The sequence below is a fragment of the Rhineura floridana genome, chromosome 10, assembly GCF_030035675.1.
Source record: "Rhineura floridana isolate rRhiFlo1 chromosome 10, rRhiFlo1.hap2, whole genome shotgun sequence".
Lineage (NCBI taxonomy): Eukaryota > Metazoa > Chordata > Lepidosauria > Squamata > Rhineuridae > Rhineura > Rhineura floridana.
This window is the reverse complement of record NC_084489.1, coordinates 88930567-88957855: the sequence shown is the minus strand read 5'-3', so window position 1 is coordinate 88957855 and position 27289 is coordinate 88930567. Positions and strand designations below refer to the sequence as shown.

The window sequence follows — 27289 nt, the reverse complement described above, 5'->3', positions numbered from 1 at the left end:
TGGTGCCCGTCAAGTATTTATTTATTATATTTATATACCGTCCCATAGCTGAAGCTCTCTGGGCGGTTTACAATAACTAAAATGGGTAGAGACTGGGCCCCACTCCTTAACTAAGCCTTATTCAGTAGTAGTTTCAACTCAAGACTTGCTAGTTGACTGTCCTCTAGCTGAGAGAGACCAGGGTAATGTGAGTTGCTGTGGATTTGGAAGTGCTTGCTAGGGACCCAATGAACCCCGTCACCCCTGAGGTGGGAGAAAGTAGATCAGGCTCCGTGGGCGACCCTCCAAGGGTTTCTTACTCCCAACAAGCCCATTTTCCCCACCAACATATTAGGCTGCTGAAGTTTTTAACAAGCTAACATGGAATGAACCTTTCGTGTTAGGGGATAGTTCTGCTACTGGAAGCCTCTTCCTAGCTCAGAGGCCCTATTGTCATTCGCTCTAATTGTGTCTCATTTGTACTTGAGGTTCTGGTAACAAATAAAGTAGATTTGATCCAACCCCTACTCTTCCCCATTCCTGTTGCAAAGTCATTTTGGCCCTGGAGGAATCGAGATTCCATTCTTTGCCTGCTGAAACAGTGATGGATAGCCACTCAGGCAATTGAGCTGCTCTTGCCTCTGATTACATCAGAAAAGCTGGCCACCAGCACTCTATGCCAATGGCTTTTCTCCTCTTCCCTCGTCTGAAACTTGGCAATGCATGTTTGCAAACAGTAAGAGGGTTGCATTTTCTTCAAGATCAGAGTTGTGTACACCTGATTGCCACTTAGCTCTTGCTGCAGGACATTCATATAGCCTGCAATATTTACTTTTTTAAAATGAAAAAAAACAAAACATGGTTTCTAGAACTCGTGGTTCATCTACAGCCATTTCTACTAAAGAATTGGTCTATCCCAGTATTCCCCACTGTGGTGTACAGCCCACATTTTGGACTACCATCAGCCCTGACCCTCGGCTGTGGTGGCTGGGGCCGATGGCTGTCCTTTATAGGAAGATGGAGGGGGGGAAGTATTATCAAGCATGGATAGAGTGCCTGTCCAATAGCAGGGTATAATAAGAGCTTGACAGCAGAACCTGAGACATGCATGTAAAATAGATGCTGTCCCCTGGAGCTATGGTCCTCCCCTGGCAAGAGATCAAACTCCTTTCCTCTGCCCAGCTGCCATCTGAGTGGAGGGGGCTCAGGAATGGAGGGGGCTCAGGTAGAATGGTCATAGTTCTTCCTGAAACATGCAGGTGTCATTTCCCACCTCCATCATAGCAGAAGACGAACTGGGTCTGTTGTATGACATGTGATTTGAAGTGGAGAGGGACTTGACCAATTAACAGAGGCAAAGAGATGTTTGGAGATATGCATGGCAGGGACAGGAGGCAAAATCTGGAAGTCAGGAGTGGTAGGTGGAGGAATGATTAAAAGCACCTACCCGTTTGCCACTCCAGCACTCACCCCTAAAGCTGCTTTTCCCTAAAAATAGAAACTGTCAGGCTTTATGTGTACATCATGTATGCCCCCAAATACCTAACCACCAGCAGTTTGAGAGGTGGTATGAAGAATATCTAGCCCAGAGCATTCATCTCAAAATAATGCCAGCAAGGCTTAATACAGTGGAAAATATTAAAAGAACAGCTCTCCCTGCCCTCTAACCCTAAGCTCCTAGTCCCAAAATTCATCTTGAAAAGCAATTCACATCCCAGGAATCCCTCACAATGATCGAGAACTCTTCAGCCTATGTGCAGTTCAAGTGAATATACCATTTATTGAGCAGCATTTTCAATGCAGAATAGTTGGGACTAATTATTTGCAGTCCTAACAAACAGCAGCTGCATTGGATATGAGTAACTGTGCATCTATACAGAAAGGGGGGGCAGAGGCTGGGTGGGCCTGCTAGCCGGTTGCTACATCGTCAGCTCCTGCATGGAGAGAGAGAGAGAGAGAAATGGAATGTCGCTGCAAATGCAAACCAGCAAAGCACATTTACTGCATGCTGCCCCTTTACAGGGACAGGTTGGTACAGCCCTGCCTGTTGGCTGATGACTGGATCCCCCCCCCATTTAATGGGCCGTCCTGGATTGAGCGCCACATATTTAACGTTCAACTGACTCAAACGTGATGCTTTTTCAGGGACTTGGTTCTCACGCATTCAACAGCTGCTCACCCAAACGCACAACGATTTGGTTATGTGCGCACACAGGAATCGGCCTTATGCCAGCGTCAGGCTGTTGCCTGGCCCAATGTCATCTACGCCGGCTGGCACCAGCTCTCCCAGTTTCAGGCAGGAGACATTCCCAGCCCTGCCCAAAGGCACTAGCAACAGGACCTAGGACATTGTGCCTGCAAAACACTGAGCTTCCCCGGAGCCAGATGCTAAACCAGTCAGGGAGCTGGTGCAGCCTTCTTGAGGCCTCCCACCCATCTTGCATAATGGAGAAAAGCTTCCAGCCACGTTTAGCAGCTCCTAGGGCTGGCGTTGAGGGTTGGCAGGATCGGGCATGTGCCAAGGATTCATATTGTAGCTGGGGGGAGGGAGAGCACTGGCAAGAGCTTCTTGGGCTCGCAACTGCAGCGCAGAGGTCAAGTCTACGGGGCCCCCAAAACCTGGAGCCAACACTGGCAGACATCATACCATGGCAGTAGGTAGAACAATTAAAAAAAACCACCCAACACCTACACAGCCTAAAGTGGAACAGAGGCTATTGTGGGGCAGGCAGGCAAAGACATCATTTCCCACATAGCTCCAGCTATAACGCTTGCAAGGCCCAACGAGCTGACGGCCAGGCAAGTGTGACAGGTCCGCCGCCCCACCCACCTGTCAAACTTGGCCAGCAGGGGGCAAGGGAGATAAGGATGTGGCCAGACAGATCTAGATCTCCCAGTTGCCTACCCCTCTGCCTTGCAGTCTGAAGAGGCCCTTTGCCCAGAGGGAGCTTTACTCAGCTGCAGTGCCAGCTGGCGACTTCAATGTCAGTGGAGCAGTGAATCCGCTCCGGGTTTTAGTCTGAACCTTGAAGGAGCTGTCCAAGGTGCTCCACAGCAGGGGTAGCCAACACGGTGCTCTCCAGGATGTTCTTTGACTCCCAGCTCCCAGCCACCCCTAACAGTCTGGCTGATGCTGTCACACATGATGGGAGTTGCAGCCCAGCAACAGCTGGAGGACACCTCACTGGCTGCCTCTGCTCTACAGCAGGGCTGGGAAACCTGCAGCCCTCCCAGCTGCTACTGCACCTCACCTCTCACCATCGCCCTTGCTGGCTGAGAAATCCGGCAACATCTGGAGGGCCGCAGGCCGGATTGCTTTGGAGCAAGGTGGCCAACCCCTCAAGGCGAAGAAGCTAAGAACTTCACCTCACACCATCAGAGGACACCACCCAAAAGGATCTTGTCAGCCTGCTGATTCCACACACCCACTTTCCCACAGTCGGCACAGACTCTCCCAGGCACACAGCAACACTCACCATGATGGCATTGACAATATCGTTGTTGTTGTGCCGGAGGGCGCGCACGGCTTTGGGGCGAGACACGTTCGCCTGAGCCATGACCAGCTCGATATCTCTCACCTCCAGGCCCGTCTCGTCAACCTGGCAAGAGGGAAAGAGGCAGCGGTGGACTTAGGAGCGCAAGGTCCCAGCGGGGTGCTAGCAAATCTGGCTGCACGTTCCCCTGATGCAGGGACGAGTCAGCCGTTGGACCATCTAGCTCAGTATAGTCTCCACCGGCTGGCAGTGGCTCTCCGGGGTTTCAGATGGGGAGCCTCTCCTAGCTCTACCTGGAGATGCCACTGGGGACTGGACATAGGACCTTATTTTGTTTCTTTGTTTATTATTTCATTTGTATTCCGCCCTTCCTCGCAGCAGGAGCAGAAGACCTTCCACATGCAGAGCAGATTCTCGGCCACTGAGGCACGTCCTTTTCCTGCCAGCACTTTACCAGGAGACGAAGGAGTGTGTGGTTATGTTTAGTCTTTGGAAGGACGGACGGACGGACGGAAGGCAGGCCGGCTGGCTGTAGAGACCATCATACAAGCCAGGTTTTCAAGGATCATCCAAGCCACAGCTAGACTAGTACCAAGAGGAGGGCCTGTGGCTGGGAAAACATTGGCAGAGAACACCCAGAAGAGGAGGAGGTGCGCAGATGTTAGATTCTGTGGTCAGAAGAGCTCCATCAACACTGCGCCTTTTGTGCTTCCCTTGCAACAGGAAGAATGCCCATCCTTGCCCAAGGAATAAACTCCAGTCCTTGGGAAGAGACTGGGGGAAACTGGGGTGCCATTTTGTATGCTTTTTTGGGGGGTGGGAACCCTGCATCTGGGGACTGAGCATTTCCTTACGTTGCATTTTGCAAACCCACTCATTCAACAATATACATATATATATATATACTGATTGATAGTGAAAAACCTCTAAGCCCTTTAAAAAAAGCATTAAAGTTACCAACAAAAACCGTTAAAAACAAGCAGTTAAAAGCAACCGGAGGGTTAAAAGAGATCAGAACACACATCAGCTCTAGGTGGCCCCATCAGAAGAGGGGCACCTTACTCCTCCTCCCTCTGCTCCCTGTGCTCTTTTTCCTTTCATGCCCGAACCTCTCACCTCCTCTTCCTCCTCGCTTTCCTCCTTGATCGTGAGGGTGGGAGCCGTTTCGGTGATCAAAGGCGAGTGCTCCACGGGGACCTTGAACTTCTCCGCGGCAGCTTTATGCACCTGCTGCGAGAGGTCTTCGATCTGAGGAAACCAGAGGGGAAGGGTGGATTTAAAACACCCCCCGAGTCTTCCCGCCTCTCCGAACGTCCAGAACAGGCCTGGGAACAGACCTCAGCACACACTATGGGTCACCCATCAACCTCACAAGGGCCATTTGGTCACTAGGGCACCCCTAGAGGCTTCCCCCAAGAGAGAGGCTTCCCCTGACAACTGCAAAGCCAGAGAAATGCCCACATGAGTACTTCCACTGCAGGCCAATCAGGGCCGGTTCTGTTCATCGGCAGAGTGTGGCAGCTGCCCCAGGTGGCAATTGCTGAGGTTGGCAAGGTATGGGGAGCTCTGTCTGCCCATCCAGTGCCCCCCAAGCTAACCCAATAGCCTCAGATGTGGTGTAGGACACCGCCCTCTTGACAGTGTTGACGCAAGATTCAGCTGCCAGTCCCGCTAGCTTCTGCATGATTGGAAAGGGGAACCATCTTATCTTTTGCTTCGTGCAGCAAAATGCCTTGGGCTGGCCCTGAAGCCAGCAGCCAGGAAACTGAGGGTGGTGGCACAAAAGCCCAGAAACACAAGAGGTCTAAATACATGTTAGAGACTTCAGACTGGAAGCTTAAAGCCAGCAATACCAGGTGACTGCATTGCCTTGTACGCTCACTGGAAAAAAGGACACCAGCAGGTAAGAGCAAGTGAGAAGGATCTTGGAATTGTCATTGATCACAAGCTGAATATGAGCCAACAGTGTGATGTGGCTGCAAAAAAGGCAAATGCTATATTAGGCTGCATTAACAGAAGTATAGTTTCTAAATTGCGTGAAGTACTAGTTCCCCTCTATTCAGCATTGGTTGGGCCTCATCTTGAATACTACGTCCAGTTCTGGTCTCTGCACTTCAAGAAGGATGCAGATAAACTGGAACAGGTTCAGAGGAGGGCAACAAAGATGATCAGGGGACTGGAAACAAAGCCCTATGAGGAGAGACTGAAAGAACTGGGCATGTTTAGCCTGGAGAAGAGAAGACTGAGGGGAGATATGATAGCACTCTTCAAGTACATGAAAGGTTGCCACACAGAGGAGGGCCAGGATCTCTTCTCGATCGTCCCAGAGTGCAGGACACGGAATAATGGGCTTAAGTTGCAGGAAGCCAGATTTCAACTGGACATCAGGAAAAACTTCCTAGCTGTTAGAGCCATACGAGAATGGAACCAATGACCTAGAGAGGTAGTGGGCTCTCCAACTCTGGAGGCATTCAAGAGGCAGCTGGACAGCCATCTGTTGGGAATGCTTTGATTTGGATTCCTGCATTGAGCTGGGGGCTGGACTTGATGGCCTTATAGGCCCCTTCCAACTCTACTGTTCTATGATAACTAAGTGAAAAATGGGGTAATATGCCCGGCAGGATTCTGGGCCCAACACCCTAGACCAGGGATGGGAAACCTGCAGTGCTCCAGAGGTTGCGGACTCCCAGCTCCCACCAGCCCCAGCCAGCATGGCCAGTTGACTCAGGGATGATGGGAGCTGTAGTTTGACAACATCTGGAGGGCCCCAGGCTCCCCACCCCTACTGTAAAGAGAAGGTGGTTCCACATCCACTGCAACAGCTTGCTTTACGGTCATTTTGCAGAGAGAGGAAAGTTATCGTTTCTTGATTTAAACCAGGGGTGAGGAACCTGTGACCCTCCAGATGTTGCTAAACCACAACTCCCATCATTTTCAGCAAGCGTGGCCAACAGCCAGTGAATTCTTGTTCAGCAACCTCTGGAAGGCCAAAGGTCCCCCTACAATGGATTTAAATTTTAAAAGCATTTGCTCTTTTGCAAAAAGAAAAGAAGAGGCCTCCCAAAGATCAATAAGGCCATAGTAGTAGCTCTCAATGAGAGCCAGTGTGGCATGGTGGTTAGAGTGCTGGACTACGACCTGGGAGACTAGGGTTTGAATCCCCACACAGCCATGAAGCTCATTGGGTGACCTTGGGCCAGTCACTGCCTCTCAGCCTCAGAGGGAGGCAATGGGAAACCCCCTCTGAACACCGCTTACCATGAAAACCCCATTCAGAGGGTTGCCATAAGTCGGGATCGACTTGAAGGCAGTCCATTTCCATGTCAGTAGCTCTCAATGTGTAGCCCAGTCTGACTTTCCTTCTATTAAAGGAAATTCTTGTCCCATCATATTGGAGAGGGGATGGATCCTCTGGGCCCCCTCATGTGGGCCCTTGCTGACTACCACTAGCACACCCATCCCTCACCTTGGCCTCTCCAAAGACAATATAGATGTCCGAGGCAGGGCTTTTGAAGACGTCTGGCTTGGTTATCACAAACAAGATGTTCTTGGATTTGCGGATCGTGATCCTGGTGACGCCGTGGATTTGCCGCAGCCCAAGCTTTGACATGGCCTGGAAGGAAAGGGGGGGGAGAAAGATACTAGCTTATTAGAACCACTTAGGCCAATCCAAAGCGGGAAGGCTAGAATAAGGCCATGCTCAAAAGAAGGAACAGGGAGAGGCACAAGTAGCACTGATGTCATAAACCAGGCTAATCCCCAAAGCCAGTGACGAACGTAGACAGCCTTACCCAGTCTCTAATCCACCCGCTCCCAGGGCAACTTCAGCCGGCGCTTCCTGGATTGACAGCAGTCTAGCCCCTACTGTGCCTCCCTGGGAATATTTATCTGGGTCCCAACAACATGACATTGGTCAGCAACTGGTAACCAAATCCTTTTCAATGCTTTTATTTATTTATTTATTATTTGATTTATATCCCGCCCTTCCTCCCAGCAGGAGCCCAGGGCAGCAAACAGAAGTGCTAAAAACACTTTAAAACATCATAAAAACAGATCTTAAAATACATTAAAACAAAACAACATTAAAAACATTTTAAAGAAAAAGCTTTAAAAACATATTTTAAAAAGGGTTAAAAACATTATTAAAAAAACATATTAACAAGCAATTCTAACACAGCCGCAGACTGGGATGCTCCAAATGTTTCTATACGTTTTTAAATTGGTTTTAAAATGTTTTAAATATGTTTTTGTTTTACTTTAAATTGTACTGTTTTAACATCTTGATGCTTGCCACCCTGGGCTCCTTCAGGAGAAAGAGTGGTACAGAAACTTAATAATGCATTGCTATGAGTGTGGTGTAATGGTTAAGATGTTGGACTAGGACCTGGGAGACCAGGGTTCGAATCCCCATACAGCCATGAAGCTCACTGGGTGACCTTGGGCCAGTCACTGCCTCTCAGCCTCATGAAAACCCTATTCATAGCTTCGCCATAAGTTGGGATCGACTTGACGGCAGTCCATTTACATTTTATTTATGATCCTGTGCCCAGCTAGCGTCATAAGGATATAAGCAGAGCTAGTATCCCATCTGGTTGAGCAGCCTGTCCTCCCAGTGGCGAACCAGATGCCTCCATGGGAAGCCCACAAGCACAGGAGCAACTCTCCCTTCCTGGAGTGTCCAGAAGATGGCATTCAGAAGCACGCTGTCTCCAACAGTGGAGGCAGATAGTCATGTGGCTTGTTAAAGGAGCAGGGGAGGAAGAAGCAAGCAATGGTGGCCCTTGCAACTGTGCAGCAGGGGTGACTTGTCATCCCAGTGATGAACTCTAAAACTGGCCAATCCATAAGAACAATAGGAAGTTGAGGCCATTTCACAAATTAAAAACCAAAACAACTGAAAAACTTTTATTACAACTAAAAAAAAAGAACTGAACTCGCGTGGAATGCAGCTAAACCAGGAATGCCTGCTCCCAACAGGTGTTGATGGCAAGGAGACAAGGCCAGTGCATGGACTCATTCAGAGACACTGCAGATAACCCATTCATAGAGGAGGGTATCTTGGACTCATGGGAGTCTTTGGCTATTTAATTATGTTGAACACACCAGTTCTCTCTCATGGGTTGCCACATGCCTCAGGATACCATTTGAGGAATTACTGGCAGTGGAGCAGTGAATCCATTCCAGGTGCTCAGACAGGTCCTTGAAAGTTCGTACTAAAACCTGGAGTGGATTCACGGCCCTGCTCACATCGGAGCCACTGGTTTCCACTAAATACTGGGTTATGAGAAAGGCTTCTGGTTTTGTGCTCCACTCTGCCCTGACCTTCCATGTCCCGTTCTGTACCAACCTTGCGTGCTTTCTTCTCACTCCGGCTCTGCTTCACTCTGCTGATGGATTCCTCACCGGTCCCCAAGGAGTGTGTTAGCTGCGCCTGGAAGATGCAAGTGGGAAACGTTACAGCAACATTTGTTTACTGTGGCCTTTGGTTAATTAAAAGGTCTAAAGGCTGAAGAGGATGGCACCAGGCATGTCTCCCTGGGGAGAGAAGACTGGGGGCCACCACTGAAATGTGGTGAAGACCAGGGGCCACCACTAAAAAGGCCTGTTCTTGCATACACCTCCCTTGGATGAGACACACAGAGAAGGGCCTCCGATGAAGGCTGCAGAGTCTGGGTTGGTTCATACGGGGAGGGCCACATCTGTTTTATTTCTTGGCTACAGCCCCTTGCTGAAGTTTTTCCAAGAGGTTTCTTCTGCCATAGACAGCAAGCCTGATGCTTACCAATTCAGGTTAGTGGTAGAATAGGATCCTTTCCTGTAGCTTTTAGGAAGCCTCCCCCAAACTGATCCCTCCCCCCACAGATGTTGTTAGACTCCAGCTCCCATCAGCCTCAGCCAGCAAAACCAATGGTCATGGATGGTGGGTGCTGGAGTCCTCACAACATCTGGAGGGCACCAGATTGGGGAAAGCTGCTTTCGAATCACAGAATTTTGGCAAGTCTGGTAGTCAAGGCTTGCAAGACTATCCCCAGCCTGTTCATTCTTCAAGGTCCAGCTGGAGGCTTCAAAGTCCAGCTCCACATGACAGGCCAGAGCTGGAGTCCCCAAAGGGTTCCAGCCATGTGGTCTTCATCTTCCTAGGGTAAAGTCTCATTCTCCAAACAGGCAGCTGGGTCAGCAACCCTTCACCAACTCTAATGCTATAACTATAAGCACATGAGGAATCCATCTCAGTAGTCTCCCATTGGACATGGAAGGGGTTAACTTCCCAAAACAGAGCCTCCCCCCCACACACACCACCACCTTCTGAACTGGTCCCCTCCAAGGACTCTGCCCCCCAAAACCCCACATCTGCATGTAAATGCTTGCAGTTAAGCACATTTGCGTCCCTTCTCCGTTACTCCCCCAAGCAATGAAGCCTAACTTTGTTGCCAGTGTAACTCTAAAGGATGAGGATTAGGAAGAATGGCAAAACTTAAGCCGTATGCAATAACTTCAGGGGTGGGGAACCTTAGGCCTTGGGGCAGAATGCAGCCCTCCAGTCCTCTCTACTTGGCCCTTGGAACGCTGCTCAGGCCACACCCCTTTCCAGGCCACACCCCTTGCTGACCCCGCTTCATGCTCTGCATGCTTTTGCCTGACTGGAATGTGTCATTTGACTCCGATCAAGCGTCTTGCCTGCTTGGGTGGAGGACTCCATGTTGAGTGGATGTAGAAACTAGCCTACTGACAAAGGTAAAATTCACATTAATTGCTCCACCCACTTTTTCCCCTGGCTCTGCCCCACCACTGGGATGTGGCCCCCAGAAGACTGTCCAGAAGGGAATGCAGCCCTCAGGCTGAAAACGGTTCCCAACTTCGGCTATACTTGAAGGTCTACTGGAGATCCCTGAAAAGGATCAGACTACTCTTTCTCCCTCAAGCCAAATGGCCTTTATGTGGTCCTGGGTGGTTTTTTAAAAATCCTTTTGGACAAAGAAAGCCCAGGCCACTAAATGTGGGGGGCAGGTGTTAAGTGGTCCAGGGTCTTGGGGGGGTCTTAGATCCCTTACTTTTTTAAGAGCAGGGTCCCTATGTCTCTAGCATCCTATGAGCCAATCAGCCCAAAAGTGTGTTAGACACTAAGAAGACTTTTCTATCATGCTTCCTTGTCCTTTCTTGCAGATTGGAGCCAATCAGAGTGAAAGGAAGTGAGCTAGCCACTGAGAAGACTCTTCACAGTAGCTAATACACTCCTCTTGCATGATGATTGACTCCTATGGACATCTGCTGTTCAAGGAGAAGGTAGGAAGGATTGAGAAGTGGGGAGATGACAGCCGAGAGCAAGAGAATGATGGGATGTGGCTATGAGGGGACATGGCGTGACTATCATGAAGGGGTGCCTGCACTTCTGAGGTTGTCACTACACTATTGGCAGGGCAGAGGAGGGAAGGCTTAAGATTTCTCCGGCTCCTGTGGCAGAAAGCTTCACGGGAAGCCGGCTGCCTCCGGTTCCTACTAGGCAAGCTCCTCTCAAAACAAAGTACCTGTGTCTGAGCTGTCCGTGGTTCTGAAACTTCTGCCTCTTCCAGTTCAGGGATTGACCCTTCATTGCTTTCCGAGTCATTCGAAGACCCTGAAAGACAGGGAGACGAAGCAATTCCTTAAAGTCATACTCCAAGCGTTTCAGATTGTAGACTATTTTTAAAGCTGTCCTTCCTTTACACACTGGGCGTGCGCCTCTGACTCTTAGCTCTGAGCTTCTGCAGTGGGCATGCAAGCCCAGTTAAGAACATATCATAAGGAAAGCCCTGCTGGGTCAAGCCAAAGGGACCCATCTAGTCCAGCACCCTGTTCTTGCAGTGCCCAGCCAGACGGCTGTGGGAAAACTTGAAGCAGGACCCGAGCACAGCAGTTCACTCCCACTTGTGATCCCCAACAGCTGGTATCCAGAGGCATACGAGGTGTGCCTGGCGCCAACACAGTTATCTTTTCGGCGCCAGATCTAGACTTTCCTCTTCTCCCAGGCATTTTAGCATGTGTTTTTAAATTGCTTCTTTAAAATGTGTTTTTAAATTTGTATATTTGTTTTTCATGTTTTTAATTGTTGCTAACCGCCCAGAGAGCTTCGGCTATGGGGCGGTATAAAAATGCAATAAATAAATAAATAAATAAAAATACGGCCTCCAACACTGGAGGGGGAACCTAGCCATCGAGGCTAGTAGCCACTGATAGCCTTCTCCTCCACAAAGATACTCCTTCACCCAAATAGTATCTATCTTAATTTTTTAAATTTAGATCTTTCTATGCTGCCTTTCATGAGGGGAAAAAAAGATTCTAGGGTGGTTTACAATAATGGAAAATACAACATCCACTTAAAGATATGGTATGGCACAGTGGGGAGGAGAGCCTGGCTGGGAGTCCAGAGTTTTCGAGTTCAAATCCCTGCTCGTGTCTCCTGGGTGTCAAGGGCCAGCTAAAGATCACCCCCACAGGGAGTGGCTCAGGGGTTACGTGCCCTGCCACCTGTGCAGCCGTGGGCAAGCGGCATAGTCCCAAGGATCCCAGTTGCCCCCCAGCTGGCAGTTGTGGACAAGGAAGGGGCTGGCTTGTGCAGCTGTGGCAAGCTGAGCAGGCCCTAGCTAGCTGGGGAGGACTAGCCTCAGAGGGAGGCAATGGGAAACCCCCTCTGAATACCGCTTACCAGGAAATCGCTATTCGTAGGGTCGCCATAAGTCAGGATCGACTTGAAGGCAGGCCATAGAGCATACATATTTTAAAAAGGCATCAACCATATTTAAAAGCCTTGAGTAAACAAGAGTTTTTAGCTAACAGCTAGAAGGTAACAGCACTGGCACCAGGCGTGCCTTTTTGGGAAGGGCATTCTGCACTGGGGGGGTGGAGCCAAAGCAGTCCTCTCTCACACACCTTCCTCAGTCAAGGGAACACTTGTAAGAGGGATCCCACTCGCATAGAAATGTGAAGGCCCAGGAAAAAAAGAAACAGGGGAAAAAGGGGGAAACAGATTTTTCCAAATTTCCCCCCGGACGTTCACATCACCAAACTTACATGCATCCCTGTACATAGTGGCATATGCATAAACAGAGCTTGGAAAAGTTACTTTTTTGAACTACAACTCACATCAGCCCAGTCCAGTGGCCATGCTGGCTGGGGCTGATGGGAGTTGTAGTTCAAAAAAGTAACTTTTCCAAGCTCTACATAAGGAGCATTAGCATACCTACTTCATCAGTCAGGACTCCCAGCTACATGTACACTAACCTTGCAGATAAGCCCATGAAAATTGCTAGCCTGAAAAAAAAAATCACTAGGTGGCTGAGGAAGGACTCAGAAATCTCCCCACCCCAGCAATGGCTGCATTTCCATGCTGGGCCTGGAGGATGTGATTTCTCTCCCCTGGCACCCCATTGGCTTCCTGTGCTGAGCTCTGAAGAAGAGGTGCCATCTTTCCTTTGCCGGCCCACATACGTGCATGCACTTGCTTGAGACCAGGAGACTACCAGGAACTAGAGCAGCCTCTCCCAAGCACTGCCCTTCAGATGTTTTGGACTACACCTCCCATTGTTCCAACCACTGGCCATGCTGGCTGAGGCTGATGGGAGCCAGAGCCAAAAACACCTGGATGGCACCACACTGGGAAAACTCTAGTAGAGAGTAAGCCCCACTGAATACAGTAGGAGTCACTTCTGAGTATACATGCCTGGAGCTGTGCTGTCAGTCTGATCAGGTCCAACAGGGCTTCCTCCCAAGTGAAGAGACATGCAGGGCCCTTCCACATATTCTTTCTATTGTGCATTCATGATGATTAAATATTATCTTTTTGGCGTCTATTGAAGACCCTCTTTCAACAAGCCTTTTAAATAGAGACCTTATCCCAGTCTGCGTCTGTGTTGGAATTGCTTTTTAATATGTTCTTAAACCTTTTTTTAAAACTATTTTTATATCTTAGAAGATGTTTTGAAAGCTTTTTTTTTTAAGAAACGTTTTTGAAGATGTTTTGTTTTAATACCTTTTAAAGTTTGTGTTTATGATGTTTTAAAGTTTTTATTGCTTTTGTTTGCTGCCCTGGGCTCCTGCTGGGAGGAAGGGCGGGATATAAATCAAATAAATAAATAAATAAAATGATTTGTGCTCATGCTCATGACGATAATGCAGTAACAAGGGGGAAGCATTGCAGATGAGGAATGATATGTGGACAGTCCAGCATAAATCCATCACTAACGCACTGTTATTGCATCAACGACATATTGCAGAATACATCCACCAGTCTGGAGGGGCCCACAATTGCAACCCTAGCCATTAACCCGAGTCTTGGTGGAGATACCCCCCTTTCCAATTAAAGGAGGTCTGGATGGTTAAGACTGAGCCGGGCCCAGTGCTTTGCCATTTTCCCCCCCAGTATTTCCTAGCCGGTTTGCTGCAAAACACAACCTACTTGCCTTCCTTTGCATCTTAGGATTGTCACTGTTTTTGTTGCAAGTGCAGCTGGCCTCCATTTGCAGAAGGATGGGTGGAAAGAGGAGGCCTCTTTTATATTGTTTTTGACTGCTCTTTGTGCATCTGTTTCTCCGATCGCCTCCTATCCCAAGCCATAAACCATCCACTCAGCAGTGGCACTTAGAAGATTTTCCTGCAGCAGATGAGCAAAGCTGCCCCTCCCCATCCATTTCAATGCAGTCCGTCTATCCTGAGCTAAGAACTTACTGGAAGGAAAGTGGCTCTTGCAGCCTCTCAGCAGCTACTCAGAGGGCCAAAACAGGCCTGTCGGGAGATAGGGATCTACAATGGGATCTTTTGGACTGCACTACAACTCCCCTCCCTCACCCCCAAAAAGGTAAAAACAGCAATGGAGGCAGTCAAGTCAGATCAGGACAGCCATATTGAGGCTTTAACCTTTTCAACCCCGTGCCATCTTCCTGTTCCAATTTGCTCCCCTCTCCCAAAGCTCCTTTTTAGAGAAAACACCAAGACTCGTTCCTTTAGGTCAGCCCTGGTCATTTATCATTTTATTTATTTTGACCATTTCTATAGCACTTAATATGTAAAAAATCTCTCGAAGCAGTATATGGAAACTTTAAAAAACAGCAACAGGAAACTTAAACAATAAATGCCACAAAAAATGCACAGCCTTCAAGTCAATTTTGACTTATGGCGACCCTATGATTCAGTGACCTTCAAGAGCATCTGTCATGAACTACCCTGTTCAGATCTTGTAAGTTCAGGTCTGTGGCCTCCTTGATGGAATCAATCCATCCCTTGTTTGGCCTTCCTCTTTTTCTACTCCCTTCTGTTTTTCCCAGCATTCTTGTCTTTTCTAGTGAATCATGTCTTCTTATTATGTGTCCAAAGTATGATAACCTCAGTTTTAGCTTCTAGTGACAGTTCTGGTTTAATTTGTTCTAACACCCAATTATTTGTCTTTTTCGCACTCCATGGTATGCGCAAAGCTCTCCTCCAACACCACATTTCAAATGAGTTGATTTTTCTTTTATCTGCTTTTTTCACTGTCCAACTTCCACATCCATACATAAAGATCGGGAATACCATGGTCTGAATGATCCTCATTAATACAAGTCACTCATACTTATAAGCCGATATCAATTCCTTCTCCTTCTGATAGCACTTCTCACCCAGGACGACTCCACACATCCACTCTGGCTCTCACCAAGGGCCGAAACACGGCTTACCCCTCAAAATCTCACAACCAAGAGGGCTCCTGGAACCTACTGACATCATCCTAGACCTAGCCTCTCACTCTAGGCTTGCTTTCATGGGCAGGAACCAAGGTGGAGGGGAGCTTCCGCACGCGGCCCACGCCTGGGTCCCACTCAGGAGCCAGTTGCACTGCACAGACCTGGTTCCAGGCTACAGCAGAGTTAGTCAGACTTAAAGCAACCTTCCCCAACCTGGCGCTCTCTAGTTGTTTTGGACTACAACTCCCATCAGTCCTAGCACATGTGTGCTAGTGCGTGTGTGTGTGCATTTTTATAACTAGGTTGCCACTGTAGGCTCCACCTGAAGGCAGCACATCCTAGGTTAGTGACTCTCACAGAAAAACAGGGGATGGCATTTTTAAAAAACATTTTCAGACATTAAATCTTTCAGGTTGAGAGATCCAAGTGAGCCCCTACATTTTACACTGCAGGATACATTGCAGGATACAGCTATCACAAGTAGGAGACACAAGCTTTATGGGGAGCCTGGAAGAGACGTTTTCCCCTCACTTCAACATCCGAGGCACAAGATGGCGGCTGCCACTTGCCACCAATGAGAGCCCATTGGCTGCTCTGCTCTCATTCAAAAGCACAACTACTGGGTAGGCACATCTGGGGAAGGGGGTGAGAGACTGGCAGAAGGGAATGGCCAGGGGCTCAACTGCAGGCGGGGTACAGCCAACTGTGGCAATGCCAGAGAACGCATCGACCCTGGTAGAACAAGGGGACCCCAGGACCAGCCCCAGAAGACCAAAGGAATCGTTTACCTTTGTGGTTGGTCTCCTGGGTCCTCTTCCCCACCAACGGCTTCTTCTCTTCCAAGAGGATCATCCCAGCCGCTTCCCTCAGGCTCTCGATCTCCGGGCAGCGGTACAACAGCTCCCTCTCACTGGAAGAGCTCGACTCCATCTGCACGGACCCCCGATCGCCTGGCTTCTCCCCTGCAGAGACAGAGTCCTTTCCTCGGGCATCTTTGTTGCCAGGCAACCGGTTCCGGCCTCTGGAATCTTTGCTACTGGGAAGCTGGTCTCCTCGGCAGGGCACCGCCGGCCTAGAGCTCTCGAGGGCTGAGGAAAGATGCAGGTTAGGACGTGGTTTGGGTGAATGTGTGTGGGTTCTTCTCCATAGGGATTGGAAGCCACGAATCCTCATACTCATGAGTAGCCTTCGCCAACCTGCTGCCCTCCAGAGGCTTTGGACTACAACTCCCATCAGCCCCAGCCAACATGGCCATGCCAGCAGGGGCTGATGGGAGTTGCAATTCAAAACATACAAAGGGGGCCAAGGTTGGGGAAGGCTGCTTTTGCGCTTAAGAATAGCAGCACGTTGGACTTCTTCCCAATCAGATGTTGGGGACTTGACTCCTCTGGGAGCAGGACTGGGCCAGGTTTGAGGGGCCTCTGTGCAACGTGGCTTCCAGTCAGCCACCTCTTTGGCCCGTCGGCCCTGACAGGCTGATGTGGCTGGAGAGCGAAGCTGGCTAACACCACCTGTTTGATCTCCTGCACGATCCTACAGTAATGCTAACTCAGGGCCCCTGCAGGATATTTCGAAGGGAGCTACAGCTAGGCACATGGCACTGGTCAGAGTGTGAGTCAAGAAAAAGGACGGGCTCTCTGGAAGATTGCACAGACAGGCATGCACACACAGACGAGGGTCTTGCTACGTTAAATCAGGGAGGGGGAACTGTGGCCCTTCAGGGATGGTGTCCAACTAAGCGTTACTCACAGCAGGCCCCCTGAAATGAAGGAACATGACTAAGTTGGGTCCATTAATTTCAATGGGTCTGCTCTAAGTACAAGTCAGCTAAATACCGCCCTAAGATGTTTTTGTACTCCAGCTCTCATCACCCGCAGCCAACATGGCCCATGGTCAGGGATGACAGGAGTTGAAGTCCAAAAAATATCAGCTGGTTTCTCATCCCTACGTGAAACAGGCATACACCTTTGAGCCATTTTTATACTGGTACCAGACCAAGTGCTGCGTTTGTTATACCAATGCAGTGGCATTGGACAGAGTGCAGGGCCAGTTGGGGCTGTCCAGGGGCAAAAACATTTTAGGGGTACCAATTAAGCTTTGCCCTAGGTTGCCCTGCACTTCTGACATCAGAACAGCCAAGCCAATGGTAGCCAGAGAAACCATGGCAGGATTCACAGCCCACAGGCTGCAAACATACTAGTATGTGCATATATTATGCAAGCACACCGGGGCCATTAGGTTACATTGATGATGTGCAATAGCATATATAGGGTCTGCTTTATGTCCAGGAAATCCAGTCGCTGGGATGGGTACAATACCAGGACACATACCAATCTAGCAGCTTGTACCTAAGAGAGTGCCTTCCCCAAAATCAAACATCTTGGGCCCTACAATCAGCAAGGGAGGCCCTCTTGGTAGTGCTGCCTGGATTGCCATTTGGTCCAGGACACGGCCTTCCCCATGATGGCTCCTTGTTGACCCATGACAGAGCCTTCTCGGTGGTGGTTCCTCATTTATGGAATGCCCTCCCCACTGCGATGTGTTGGCCTTCCCCATTATTAACACTCAGGAGGCATTTTAAAACATTCCTGTTCACCCCAGGCATTTGCTGGCTGACATTTATAGTTCCTGGCAGCCTTAAAATTTATTTATTTATTATTTGATTTATATCCCGCCCTTCCTCCCAGCAGGAGCCCAGGGCAGCAAACAAAAGCACTAAAAACACTTTAGAACATCATAAAAACAGACTTTAAAATACATTAAAGCATTAAAAATTATTAGCTATGAGGGTACATGACTGTTTTTAAAATGTTTCATTTTATTTTATTGTTCTGCGGTCTTGCAGTTTGCTATCCTGAGCTCTTTTGGGGTGTAAATCAATACTAATAATATTAATAATTATTATAAAGTTTGTTTGTTTTTTAAATCTGGATGAAATCAGGTAAAGGAAGGCTTACCTTCCACCGGAGGCTTTCTGGACTCCCGTAGGAGGATCAGGGCCTCTTTGGAAGAAGTGTGTTCCTCATCAGGGCTTGCTGTAGAAGCAGGAAGCCACGAAGTGGCTTCTGGGCCTTGGAATTGACTCTCCAAGGGGGGTGACGGCGGCAGAAGCGGTGAGGGCAGAAGAGCAGGCCCATCTTGGGGCCCAGAACTTGGAGAAAAAGGTGGCGAGATGGGAGCCTCCTGAAAGGAAGGAGATGGGGGCCACTCAGGCTGTAAAGGAGCAACAAAGAAGTCTTGTGGTGGAGGCTCAGATGTTTGGTGGGTCTCTGACAGAGGAGTGGTGGAGTCCATGGGCATCAAGGCAGCTTCAGGGCCAGAGAGTTTCATGCTCTCGGTGAAACCGTTTGACAGAAGCGTTTCTTCTTCATTCTGATTCTTCTCTGCAATTGGATGGCCAGTCTCCTCCACAGCAGCATCCTCTAATCTCATCTCTCCCAGCATCGCTGTGGTTCTCTCTTCTGCCATGAGATCGGCTTCCGGACTCCGGAGTGGCAGCTTGCCTGGCAGGCTTTGATCTGGAGTCCCGTCAACAGCCTCGGTTGCCTCTTCTTGGTCTTCCTTGGGCATGCAGACATCATTGGCAGGCTGGTCTGCTTCTTCTGACCCAGAAGCCACCAGCTGGCTGGCAGCTTCCTCTACCTCCTCTAAACAGAAGGCAATAGCCTCTGCTTCAGGTGGAATGCCAAGCTTGTCCGTCTCCAGTTGGCCGCTAGGTTCCCCACAAGGTTGCCAGTCATCTGGGCCTTGATCCGCAGCAGCATTGCAAGGTGCTTGAAATTCAAACTCCTCTTCAGAATGCTTTGATTCCGACAAGTCAGGTGTGATGTCACCAGAGGAGTCCTCCAAGATGTCTTTCTTTAGGCTGCCAAGAAGGCTTTGTGCTTCTGCCACGAGCAGGCCACTCATGAGATGAGCAGTTCCCACTTTCTGCTCCTTAAGGTTTCCAAAGGACCCTTGCAACATATTGGCAATTTGCTGCTGGTCTGCAAGAACATCTTGGGACTTTGCTAATAAAGTGGCACTCTGCAACAAGGCACCAGAAGGTTCAAGCTGGCTACAGGTGGCTGGCAGTCTCTCTCTGGTCACTGTTTCGGAATCATCTGGAGCGGCACCAGTACTCAGGGTCCCTGAAGATTCTGTAGCACCGACATGCTCCATGTCTACATTTCCACTGGAAGGGTTGTGCTGACCATCTTTGGGCTCTGTCAAATATATTTCATCTTCAGAAGCAAAGAAGAGCTGTTGGTTATTACCAAGCACGGGCAACACGTCCCTTGGTGCCACCACCCGTCGGAAGATGACTGGAGAAGGAGCCTGATTAAGAGCTGTGTAATGCAGACACAAGGCCATGCTCTGCTGGGAAGGTCCCTGTGCCACTGGGATCTTCAGTGGCGCAGCCAAGCATTCAGCCTCAGCATCCTTAGCCTCAACCACCAGACGTTCCAACTCAGAAACAGCTGCCCGCTGCTCTTGTGGAGGAGGAGGGCTCTCCTCCACTTCCTCAGCTGAGCTACCCCATGCTTGCTCAGGGGTTCTATGCTCTTCTCTCTCAAACCCAAAGGATGCAGCCAGCACAACCGTCTCACCAGAAGTATCCTCAGCAGCTGTGAAAAAGCTGGTATCTGTCTGAGAGTCGGATGGGGAGACCTCAGACCGCTCTGGGGAAGAGAGAGTGGCGTCTAGATCCTTTTCCGGCAAGGTGGGTACAGCATCCGAAGCAGGCATCAGGAGACCCTGAAGCAGAGCTTGAGCAAAGGTCTTCTTTGGCACCTGCAAGTGTTGCCTGGGCAGGTCACCAACACTCTCTACAGAAGGTGTTGTACCTAAGCTTCCTGTAGGAGAAGCTCCTGGGGCAGCTCTAGCTACCTGAGCGTTGGTGTCCAAAGGAGGATGGTCAACCGAAGCAGACAGAGATACAGCCACCTCTGCACATCTCACATGGCTGTGAGCCTCGGGCCCCTGTTGAATGACCAGCTTGGTATCTTTGGTTACTGCCTGTGTCTCTGGAATCTGCATGCCCCCAAGCTGTGACCATTCAGTGCCCTGTTTGCTATCTGCAGGCTCAGAGAGGCCTGTCTGGTGAGCAGCAGGAACCATTAGCTCGCTCTCTTCTTGGTGGTCAGCCCTCTCTTTAGAGTTTGCTGGCAATGCTGGATCATCGCTGGTCTCACTAACAACAGGAGCACATATTGTCTCTCTTCTCTGCACCTGCAACAAGTTCATATTGCTGTCTCTCAGGCTAGGCTGCTTGAAAGCCAAGCGGTGTTGAGTTTCAAGCCCGTCTCCCACTCGGATCTCATCATCTACTGGTGGGAGTTCGGTAACCACGTCTGCTCTTCCGCGTTCTTCACTTTCAAGTCCTGATGTAGCATCCTCTTCTTCTTCTGATGGAGTTTCCCAGTTCTGGTCAGTGTCACCTTCATCCGACAAGACATAGTGCTCCGGCACCTCAGCCACTTCCTCCGGACTGTTGTCTGCCACAGCAACCTCTCCCCACAGCTGATGCTTGCTCTTGGCATCCTCTAGGGTTTCTTCTGCCACCTCCTCAGCGTGGCTGCCTGTTCCCACCAGGGTTGGCTTGTGAGAGCTTTCACTGGGTTGAGGCTGCCTTACGTTGGGATCTTTGGCCTCGCCAGTCTCCAAGCATAGTTTGAGGTGAGTTGCACCATCTCCTAGAACCTCTCCCTCATTGGCGAGATGCCCTTTGGAGGCCCCCATCTCTGATCCATGTGGGACTCTCTGCATCCCACATACACCCCAGCTCTGGACTTCAGCACGCTCCCCAACATCTGTGTGGGGCAGACATTCTGCCTCCTCCAAGGTGTTCTGCTGGGTACTGTTTGGCCCCAAGAGGGGCTGAGAATCAGGTTTTCCCTCAGAAAACATCACCACCAGACGGTCCTCATTGTTGTTCATCTGATCAAGAGACGAGGCTTCCTCAAGCTCATCCTCCGATTCGAAGCAGGCAATAAGGCACTCAGCTGCTGGCTCATTGTCAGCTCGAGTCACTTCAGGCTGTTCCAAGATGGCCGCCTCAGAGGATCCAAGGAGAGACATAAACGGAGGCTCCTCTTTCTCGGGCTCAACAATCAACATCCCTTTGTGGTGCCTCCCCAGTTCCACTGAGCCTCCCCCTGAGGCCCCATCTTGGTCGAGGAGCTCCAGGAGACGTTCCTCCGATTCCTTTAGCCTGGCACCAATATCGAAGGCAGACGAGTCAGTGACTTCTGGAGCCGCCATAAACTGCACAGGATACGGCTTTGGATCCCATCCGAGAGGGATGGCCGTTCCCACACAAACCTGGCCTACCCACTCTGTGGCAATCTGGTCCGCCGGCTGAGGCGCCTCTGTGGAGTTTTCCAAAGGAAGCAAGGCATCCGCTTCTTCATCTGTATCAAAGCAAGCGATCAGACACTCTCCAGCGTCAGGGACACTTTTCTCGAGAGCCTCTTGCCCAACCGAGAGTGGCTGGTGCCCCAGGAAGCCATGTGGCAACCCTGTTCCCCTCTGAGGCTCTTCGTCATCTTCACACCTGATTCCATGGCCCACTACTCCAGAAAGAACTACACAGCCCTGCTCCAGAGAAGACTCCCATCCTTGATCAGAAGGTGAAACACAGCTGCTTCTGGAACTTTCAGAAGACTCACCAGGGCCCTCTCGTTCTGAAGCAGTTTGCAATCTGGAGGCCCCTCCTTCCTCAAAGGGGCTTGAGGCTTGGATTTGGTCCTCCTGGGGTGGCTTTTCCTTTTCAAGCTCATCCAGGGAGGAGCCTCTCTCCTCTAGTTGCTCTTCAACCCTCAGATGCCCTTCGCCCGTTGCAGAAGCAGTTTCTTCCTCATCCGTGTCATAAGCATCGGATGAGGTCTCCATCTCACTCTCGCTGCTCGAGCGGGACGGCCCTGGCTGCAGGTCTTCCCTAAGAGACTTGGCCTCCCTGTGAGCCGCTTCTGTGACCACCGCATGCCGTTCAATGCTGTGCAACCGCTCATCTTCCTCTCCATTATAGGAGTCAGAGCTGGAGGACTGGGAGGAGTCATCCTGGTAAGCAAAGGACCCATCTACTCCTTCGTTGGTGGAGGTTTCCGAGAGAGAATGTAGGAAGGAGGCAGACATGCTGTCGTAACCCTCCAAGCCATATAGTGCGTCATTTTCCACCGACTCCCCCTGGGGGAATAGGGTGAGCTCCATGGACTCCGCCTCAAATATGAGGCTTCCACGAAAGGGCAAAAGCAAAGCAGAAATCATCTGATCATCGTCAGTGCCATCCACACCATTGTCTGGGGCAGAAGCCGCCGTCTCTGCTTGTGGCCAGTTGGATGCATCCATCTCCGAGATGTCCGCCCCAGACATGCTATTGAGCTGGGACTGGAGCCCAGAGGAGGCAGCAAGTGACGCGGGCAAGGGGTCAGCTTTCAGTCCTGCAGACTCCTTTGCGATGTCTCCAGCTCCTGCTTCAAAAGAAGGCAAGCTCTCCGCCTTGAAAAGCTCACGGCCCGTCATACCGGAGCGCAGATCTCCTTCGTCCCTGGAGTCTCTCTCGCCCTCGGGCCAAGATGGGTTTGCCTGCTCCAACGTCTGAGGGACTGGCTTCGAGGCAGCCATTTCAGAACCCCAGTCACCATCTTCCTCTGGGGTCGTCTGCCCGTGGCCTTCGCCCTGCGGAAATGAAGAATGAACTAAAGTGCTAGAAGAGAGCGTTTGGAAGGCCAACTCTCCCTCCAAGTTGGGAGACAGGCTGGGGATGTGAGGAGGCCTTGGCGGGTCCTCAGCTGGCTCCAAATCCGACAGGGACTCGCTGTCCACTGCCCGGGCCTCCATGGCTTCAGACTCCGCTATCAGATTTGGCGAGCATGACGGAGAGGTGCTGGCGGTGCCTGTTGAGGCCCAGCTGCCTCCCTCAGCAGTGATGTAGGACCCCGAAGGTGAGGTGGGCGGGGAAAAGAGGCCCTCATTGTCCATGTCGCTCTGCTCCTCACTCAGGCTCTCTTTGGAGAAAGGGGGGTGCCTGAGGTGGGAAAACACAGTCTTGATGGGGGTCGAGGGAGCCGTGAAGTAGAGCTCCGGATCCAGGCCGCAGGTGTGCTTGACAGGCAGGGCCTCAGCCAGCTCCACAGGAAGGTCTTTGGTGAGCGCAGGAGGTGGGAAAGGCACATCAGCCGTAAGTTCATCCTGACAGAGGCATGGTGGTGGTGGTGGTGTCACCGTCTCTGTCTCCTTGTGCTTCAGAAGGACAGGTAGGGACATGCAGGCTTGCCGGTTGCTCGAGTCTCTTGGGGTCAAATGGGTAAGCATCGCCAGGTGGTCTTCCAGCGCTTGTTCCTCCGCATCACTTGTCTCCTCTTCGCCAGAGCTGGCTTCCAAGAGGCCAGGTTTGAGTGGGACAGGGGCAGCCTGCAGACCAGCCCCTTTCCCATCTTCCTCCTCCTCCTCCTCCTCCTCCTCCTCACTGAGGCACTGCGTCTCCTCCCCCATGACTATCCTGGCATCCAGCATGTCCACACCTGGAGGCTCTCCAAGACCTTGGGGGACCACTTTGGTGACTTTTGGAGCCTCCTCCAGCATGACCTGGCCACATTCGCTCAGCGCCACCAGGCCTGTCGTGACGTTGCCAACAGCCGTGTCGTAGCTGGCTCCTTCAGGCTGGGGCCGGTCTTCTTTCTTTGATGGCAGGAAAACTGGCACAGCTTTGCCACAAAGGGTGGGATCCATGGGCAGGCTGGCCGGGCTGTCGGGTGTCACTGCTGGAGACATCTGTAGTGGTGTTAGGGCATCGCCACTCGGGGTAGAGGAGGTGGAAGTGGTCCGGGAGCCACCTGGATGAGAGACAAAGAGTCGGGGGAAGCATTAGTCAAATACTCTCCACTCCAAGCTAGCATCAACACTGCACTATGCAGAGAACGTTTGAGAAACACTAATCCAGAGGCAGGAGCAATGGTTGCTCGTGGCTCCACATCAGCACCTTGGGCAGCTCCTTGAAAGTTTAGACTAAAACCCGGAGCGGATTCCACTTCCCCACTGACATGGAGCCACCAACCACCACTGGGAAGACTTCCTCCAGATGTTGCTAAACTTCAACCATCCCTGGCCACAGTGTCCAGTGTCCAAGTTGGAGCTCAACCTCTGCGCCAAGACCACTGGATGCTCCCTCATTCAGGCCATTAGGGTCCCTCTAGTTCACTATTGTCTACAGTGATTAGCAGCTGTTCTCCAGGGTTTCAGGCAGGGGTCCATCTTTCCCAGCCCCACCTGGAGATATTGGGAGTGAGCCTGGGGCTTGAAGTTTACAAGGCATGTGCTCTACCACTGAGCCACACCTGCTGAGCTTACAAAGATTTTGAACCCAAGGATTTGAACAGGCAACTCTTGGGACTACCATCATGAACTTCCAGGTGAAATGGCTCATCTCATTTACAAATCTGCTGATTTGTTGGGGGAGATGGAGCAGCCCCCTCCCCAATGCTAAAAAGACATGATTCAAATATGTTCACGGATGAATTCTCGTGTGTGCAACACTCTCTCTTTCTCACACACACATACACAGACATACGGTCTAACAGTTGACCCATCCTGCAATTGTGCTGCCTGTTCTACACCCTTTGCTCCTGAACGCATTTCTCCAGAGAGCACACGGTCCCATCCACCCACTGGCCTTGTGTGATGCAAGTTTCTTCATCTGTTAGAATGCTCATAACATTCCGTGACAGTCATCAGCCGCTGAGCCAATGGCGACAGAGGACACTTGGATAACTTTAAAAGGGGATGGTAGATGATAACCATAATGATAATAATGATAATAAATCTGCCCTTCATGATCCCAGGGCAGGTGACCACAACATTCGATATTAAAAACAGTTTAAGGCAAATTACAATCATAACTAGATGACAGCCCAACAGACAAATTCAGAGAGGCTATCAATGGCTGAACTTCAAAAAGACTAAAGTAATGTCAACAGAAGATTTATGTAGCTTTAAAGTTGACAAAGAGGACATTGAACTTGTCAAGGATTATCAATACCTCGGCACAGTCATTAACCAAAATGGAGAGAATAGTCAAGAAATCAGAAGAAGGCTAGGACTGGGGAGGGCAGCTATGAGAGAACTAGAAAAGGTCCACAAATGCAAAGATGTATCACTGAACACTAAAGTCAGGATCATTCAGACCATGGTATTTCCGATATCTATGTATGGATGCGAAAGTGGGACAGTGAAAAAAGTGGATAAGAGAAAAATCAACTCATTTGAAATGTGGCGTTGGAGGAGAGCTTTGTGGATACTATGGACTGCGAAAAAGACAAATAATTGGGTGTTAGAACAAATGTGTTAGGACTGTCCCTAGAAGCTAAAATGATGAAACTGAGGTTATCATACTTTGGCCACATCATGAGAAGACCTGATTCACTAGAAAAGACATTAATGCTTGGAAAAACAGAAGGGAGTAGAAAAAGAGGAAGGCCAAACAAGGGATGGATTGATTCCATAAAGGAAGCCACAGACCTGAACTTACAAGATCTGAACAGGGTGGTTCATGACAGATGCTCTTGGAGGTCGCTGATTCATAGGGACGCCATAAGTCGTAACTGACTTGAAGGCACATAACAACAACAACATCAATGGCTACTGGCCGATGTTGGCTATGTTCTAACTCTGCTAGCACAGGAGGCAAGATGCCTCTGAATACCTGTTGCTGGGAATCACAACTGGGGAGAGTGCTGCTCTTGCACTCAGGTCCTGCTTGTGGACTTCCCACTGGGAGGTCTGGTTGGCCACTGTGAGAACAGGCAGCTGGACTAGATGGCCTGAGCCAGAAGCCAGGCTTGCCTTATGTAATATACTGAAGCCAGAGCTCAAGCTCTTACATGCAACATCAATAGAGGCTTCCATATATTTGTAGAGTTTCTGACTGCAGGATCAAATCCACAAATCCCATCGTTTGCATGCAAAGCTAAGTGCTCTATGCTTCTTACTGATGCATTGTGCAAGCGTGTGTGTCTGTCTGACTGTCTGTGGAGAGAGAAAGACTGCCATGAGGACTTCCTCCTGCTGGGAGGAAGGGCGGGATATAAATCAAATAATAAATAAATAAATGATCATTTATTTAAAAAGACGGTGACAAGGCACAAGGTCAGCAATTAGGAGCCAGCTGGGAAAAAATAGGCATCTCCATCTCACACTGGGCACCAATCCCTCCCCTACACACACACACTTTTAAAAAACGATGCTCAGCAGAATTCCAGATTTTTTTGCCACTCCTGTGCAGAGTCATTCCTTGCTGGCTCCCTCTACAGAAGGCCTGGAGGAAACTGAGACTCAAAGGACCCAGACAGACAACATGGCAAGCCAGGCGGCTGGGCTCAAAGTCATCGCCACCGCCCCACCCCCATCATCTCTTCAGCCACCTCCGGGAAATGCTCTAATTAATGGTCAGTGCTCAAATACGCCTTGCTTGTGATACATTTCACAGCTGTATAACTCTGCCTTAAGTCCCTCACACTCTATCACCAGCACCTGCTAGAGAGAGAAAAGGTAAACTCTGAGTCTTTATTATTTGCAGTGGCCCCATTTTTGCCAAGGCCCAGGAGCTGGAGTGTGTGCAGGATGTAGGAAGCTGTTGAGCAGGGGTGGCGTCATCCAGGGTCTTAGTCCCCTTACTTTTTTGGGAGCAAGGTCCCAATGTTTCCAGCATCCTACAAGCCAATCAGCATGAATGGGGAGTGTTTAACCACTGAGAAGAGTCTTCTAACATGCTTCCTTGTCCTTTCCTGCTGGTTGGACCCAATCAGAATGAGAGGAGGTGAGTCAGCCACTGAGAAGACTCTTCTTAGTAGCTAACACTCCCCTCTTCCATGCACATTGGTTCCTAGGGGTCTCTGCTGTTGTGGGAAGAGGCATTAACAAAGATCTCATTCTCAACCTTGCAGCACAAAAGAGGGGGCTGTAACTAACACAAAGGGACCCTGCACTTCTGAATTTGCCACTACACTTCTGATGGGAGGAGTGCTTGCTACTCACTACTGCAACCACCTGGGGCATGTGGAGAGTCTGCATGTGAGCTGTGCACACCATGCAGCTCTTGGAGTGTTGGCTAATCTTGAATACAGTCCTCTGGCCAAAAAAGGGAGGGTT

At 50.1% G+C, this 27289-nt stretch overlaps 1 protein-coding gene across 1 annotated transcript in view; it reads right to left on the bottom strand.

The window, feature by feature from the left end:
* Positions 1 to 1734: 1734 nt before the first annotated feature.
* LOC133365055 (NAC-alpha domain-containing protein 1-like) overlaps positions 1735 to 27289 on the bottom strand; it is a 31452-nt gene continuing 5897 nt past the window's right edge. Inside the window, exons 2-9 of the mRNA XM_061586332.1 lie at positions 18121 to 23979; positions 15952 to 16251; positions 11000 to 11088; positions 8821 to 8904; positions 6940 to 7086; positions 4590 to 4721; positions 3456 to 3578; positions 1735 to 1913 (exon numbers count right to left, since the gene is read on the bottom strand). Of these exons, the coding sequence (XP_061442316.1) occupies positions 1899 to 1913; positions 3456 to 3578; positions 4590 to 4721; positions 6940 to 7086; positions 8821 to 8904; positions 11000 to 11088; positions 15952 to 16251; positions 18121 to 23979 (6749 nt within the window). The 3' untranslated portion in view covers positions 1735 to 1898. The remainder of the gene's footprint in view (positions 1914 to 3455; positions 3579 to 4589; positions 4722 to 6939; positions 7087 to 8820; positions 8905 to 10999; positions 11089 to 15951; positions 16252 to 18120; positions 23980 to 27289) is intronic.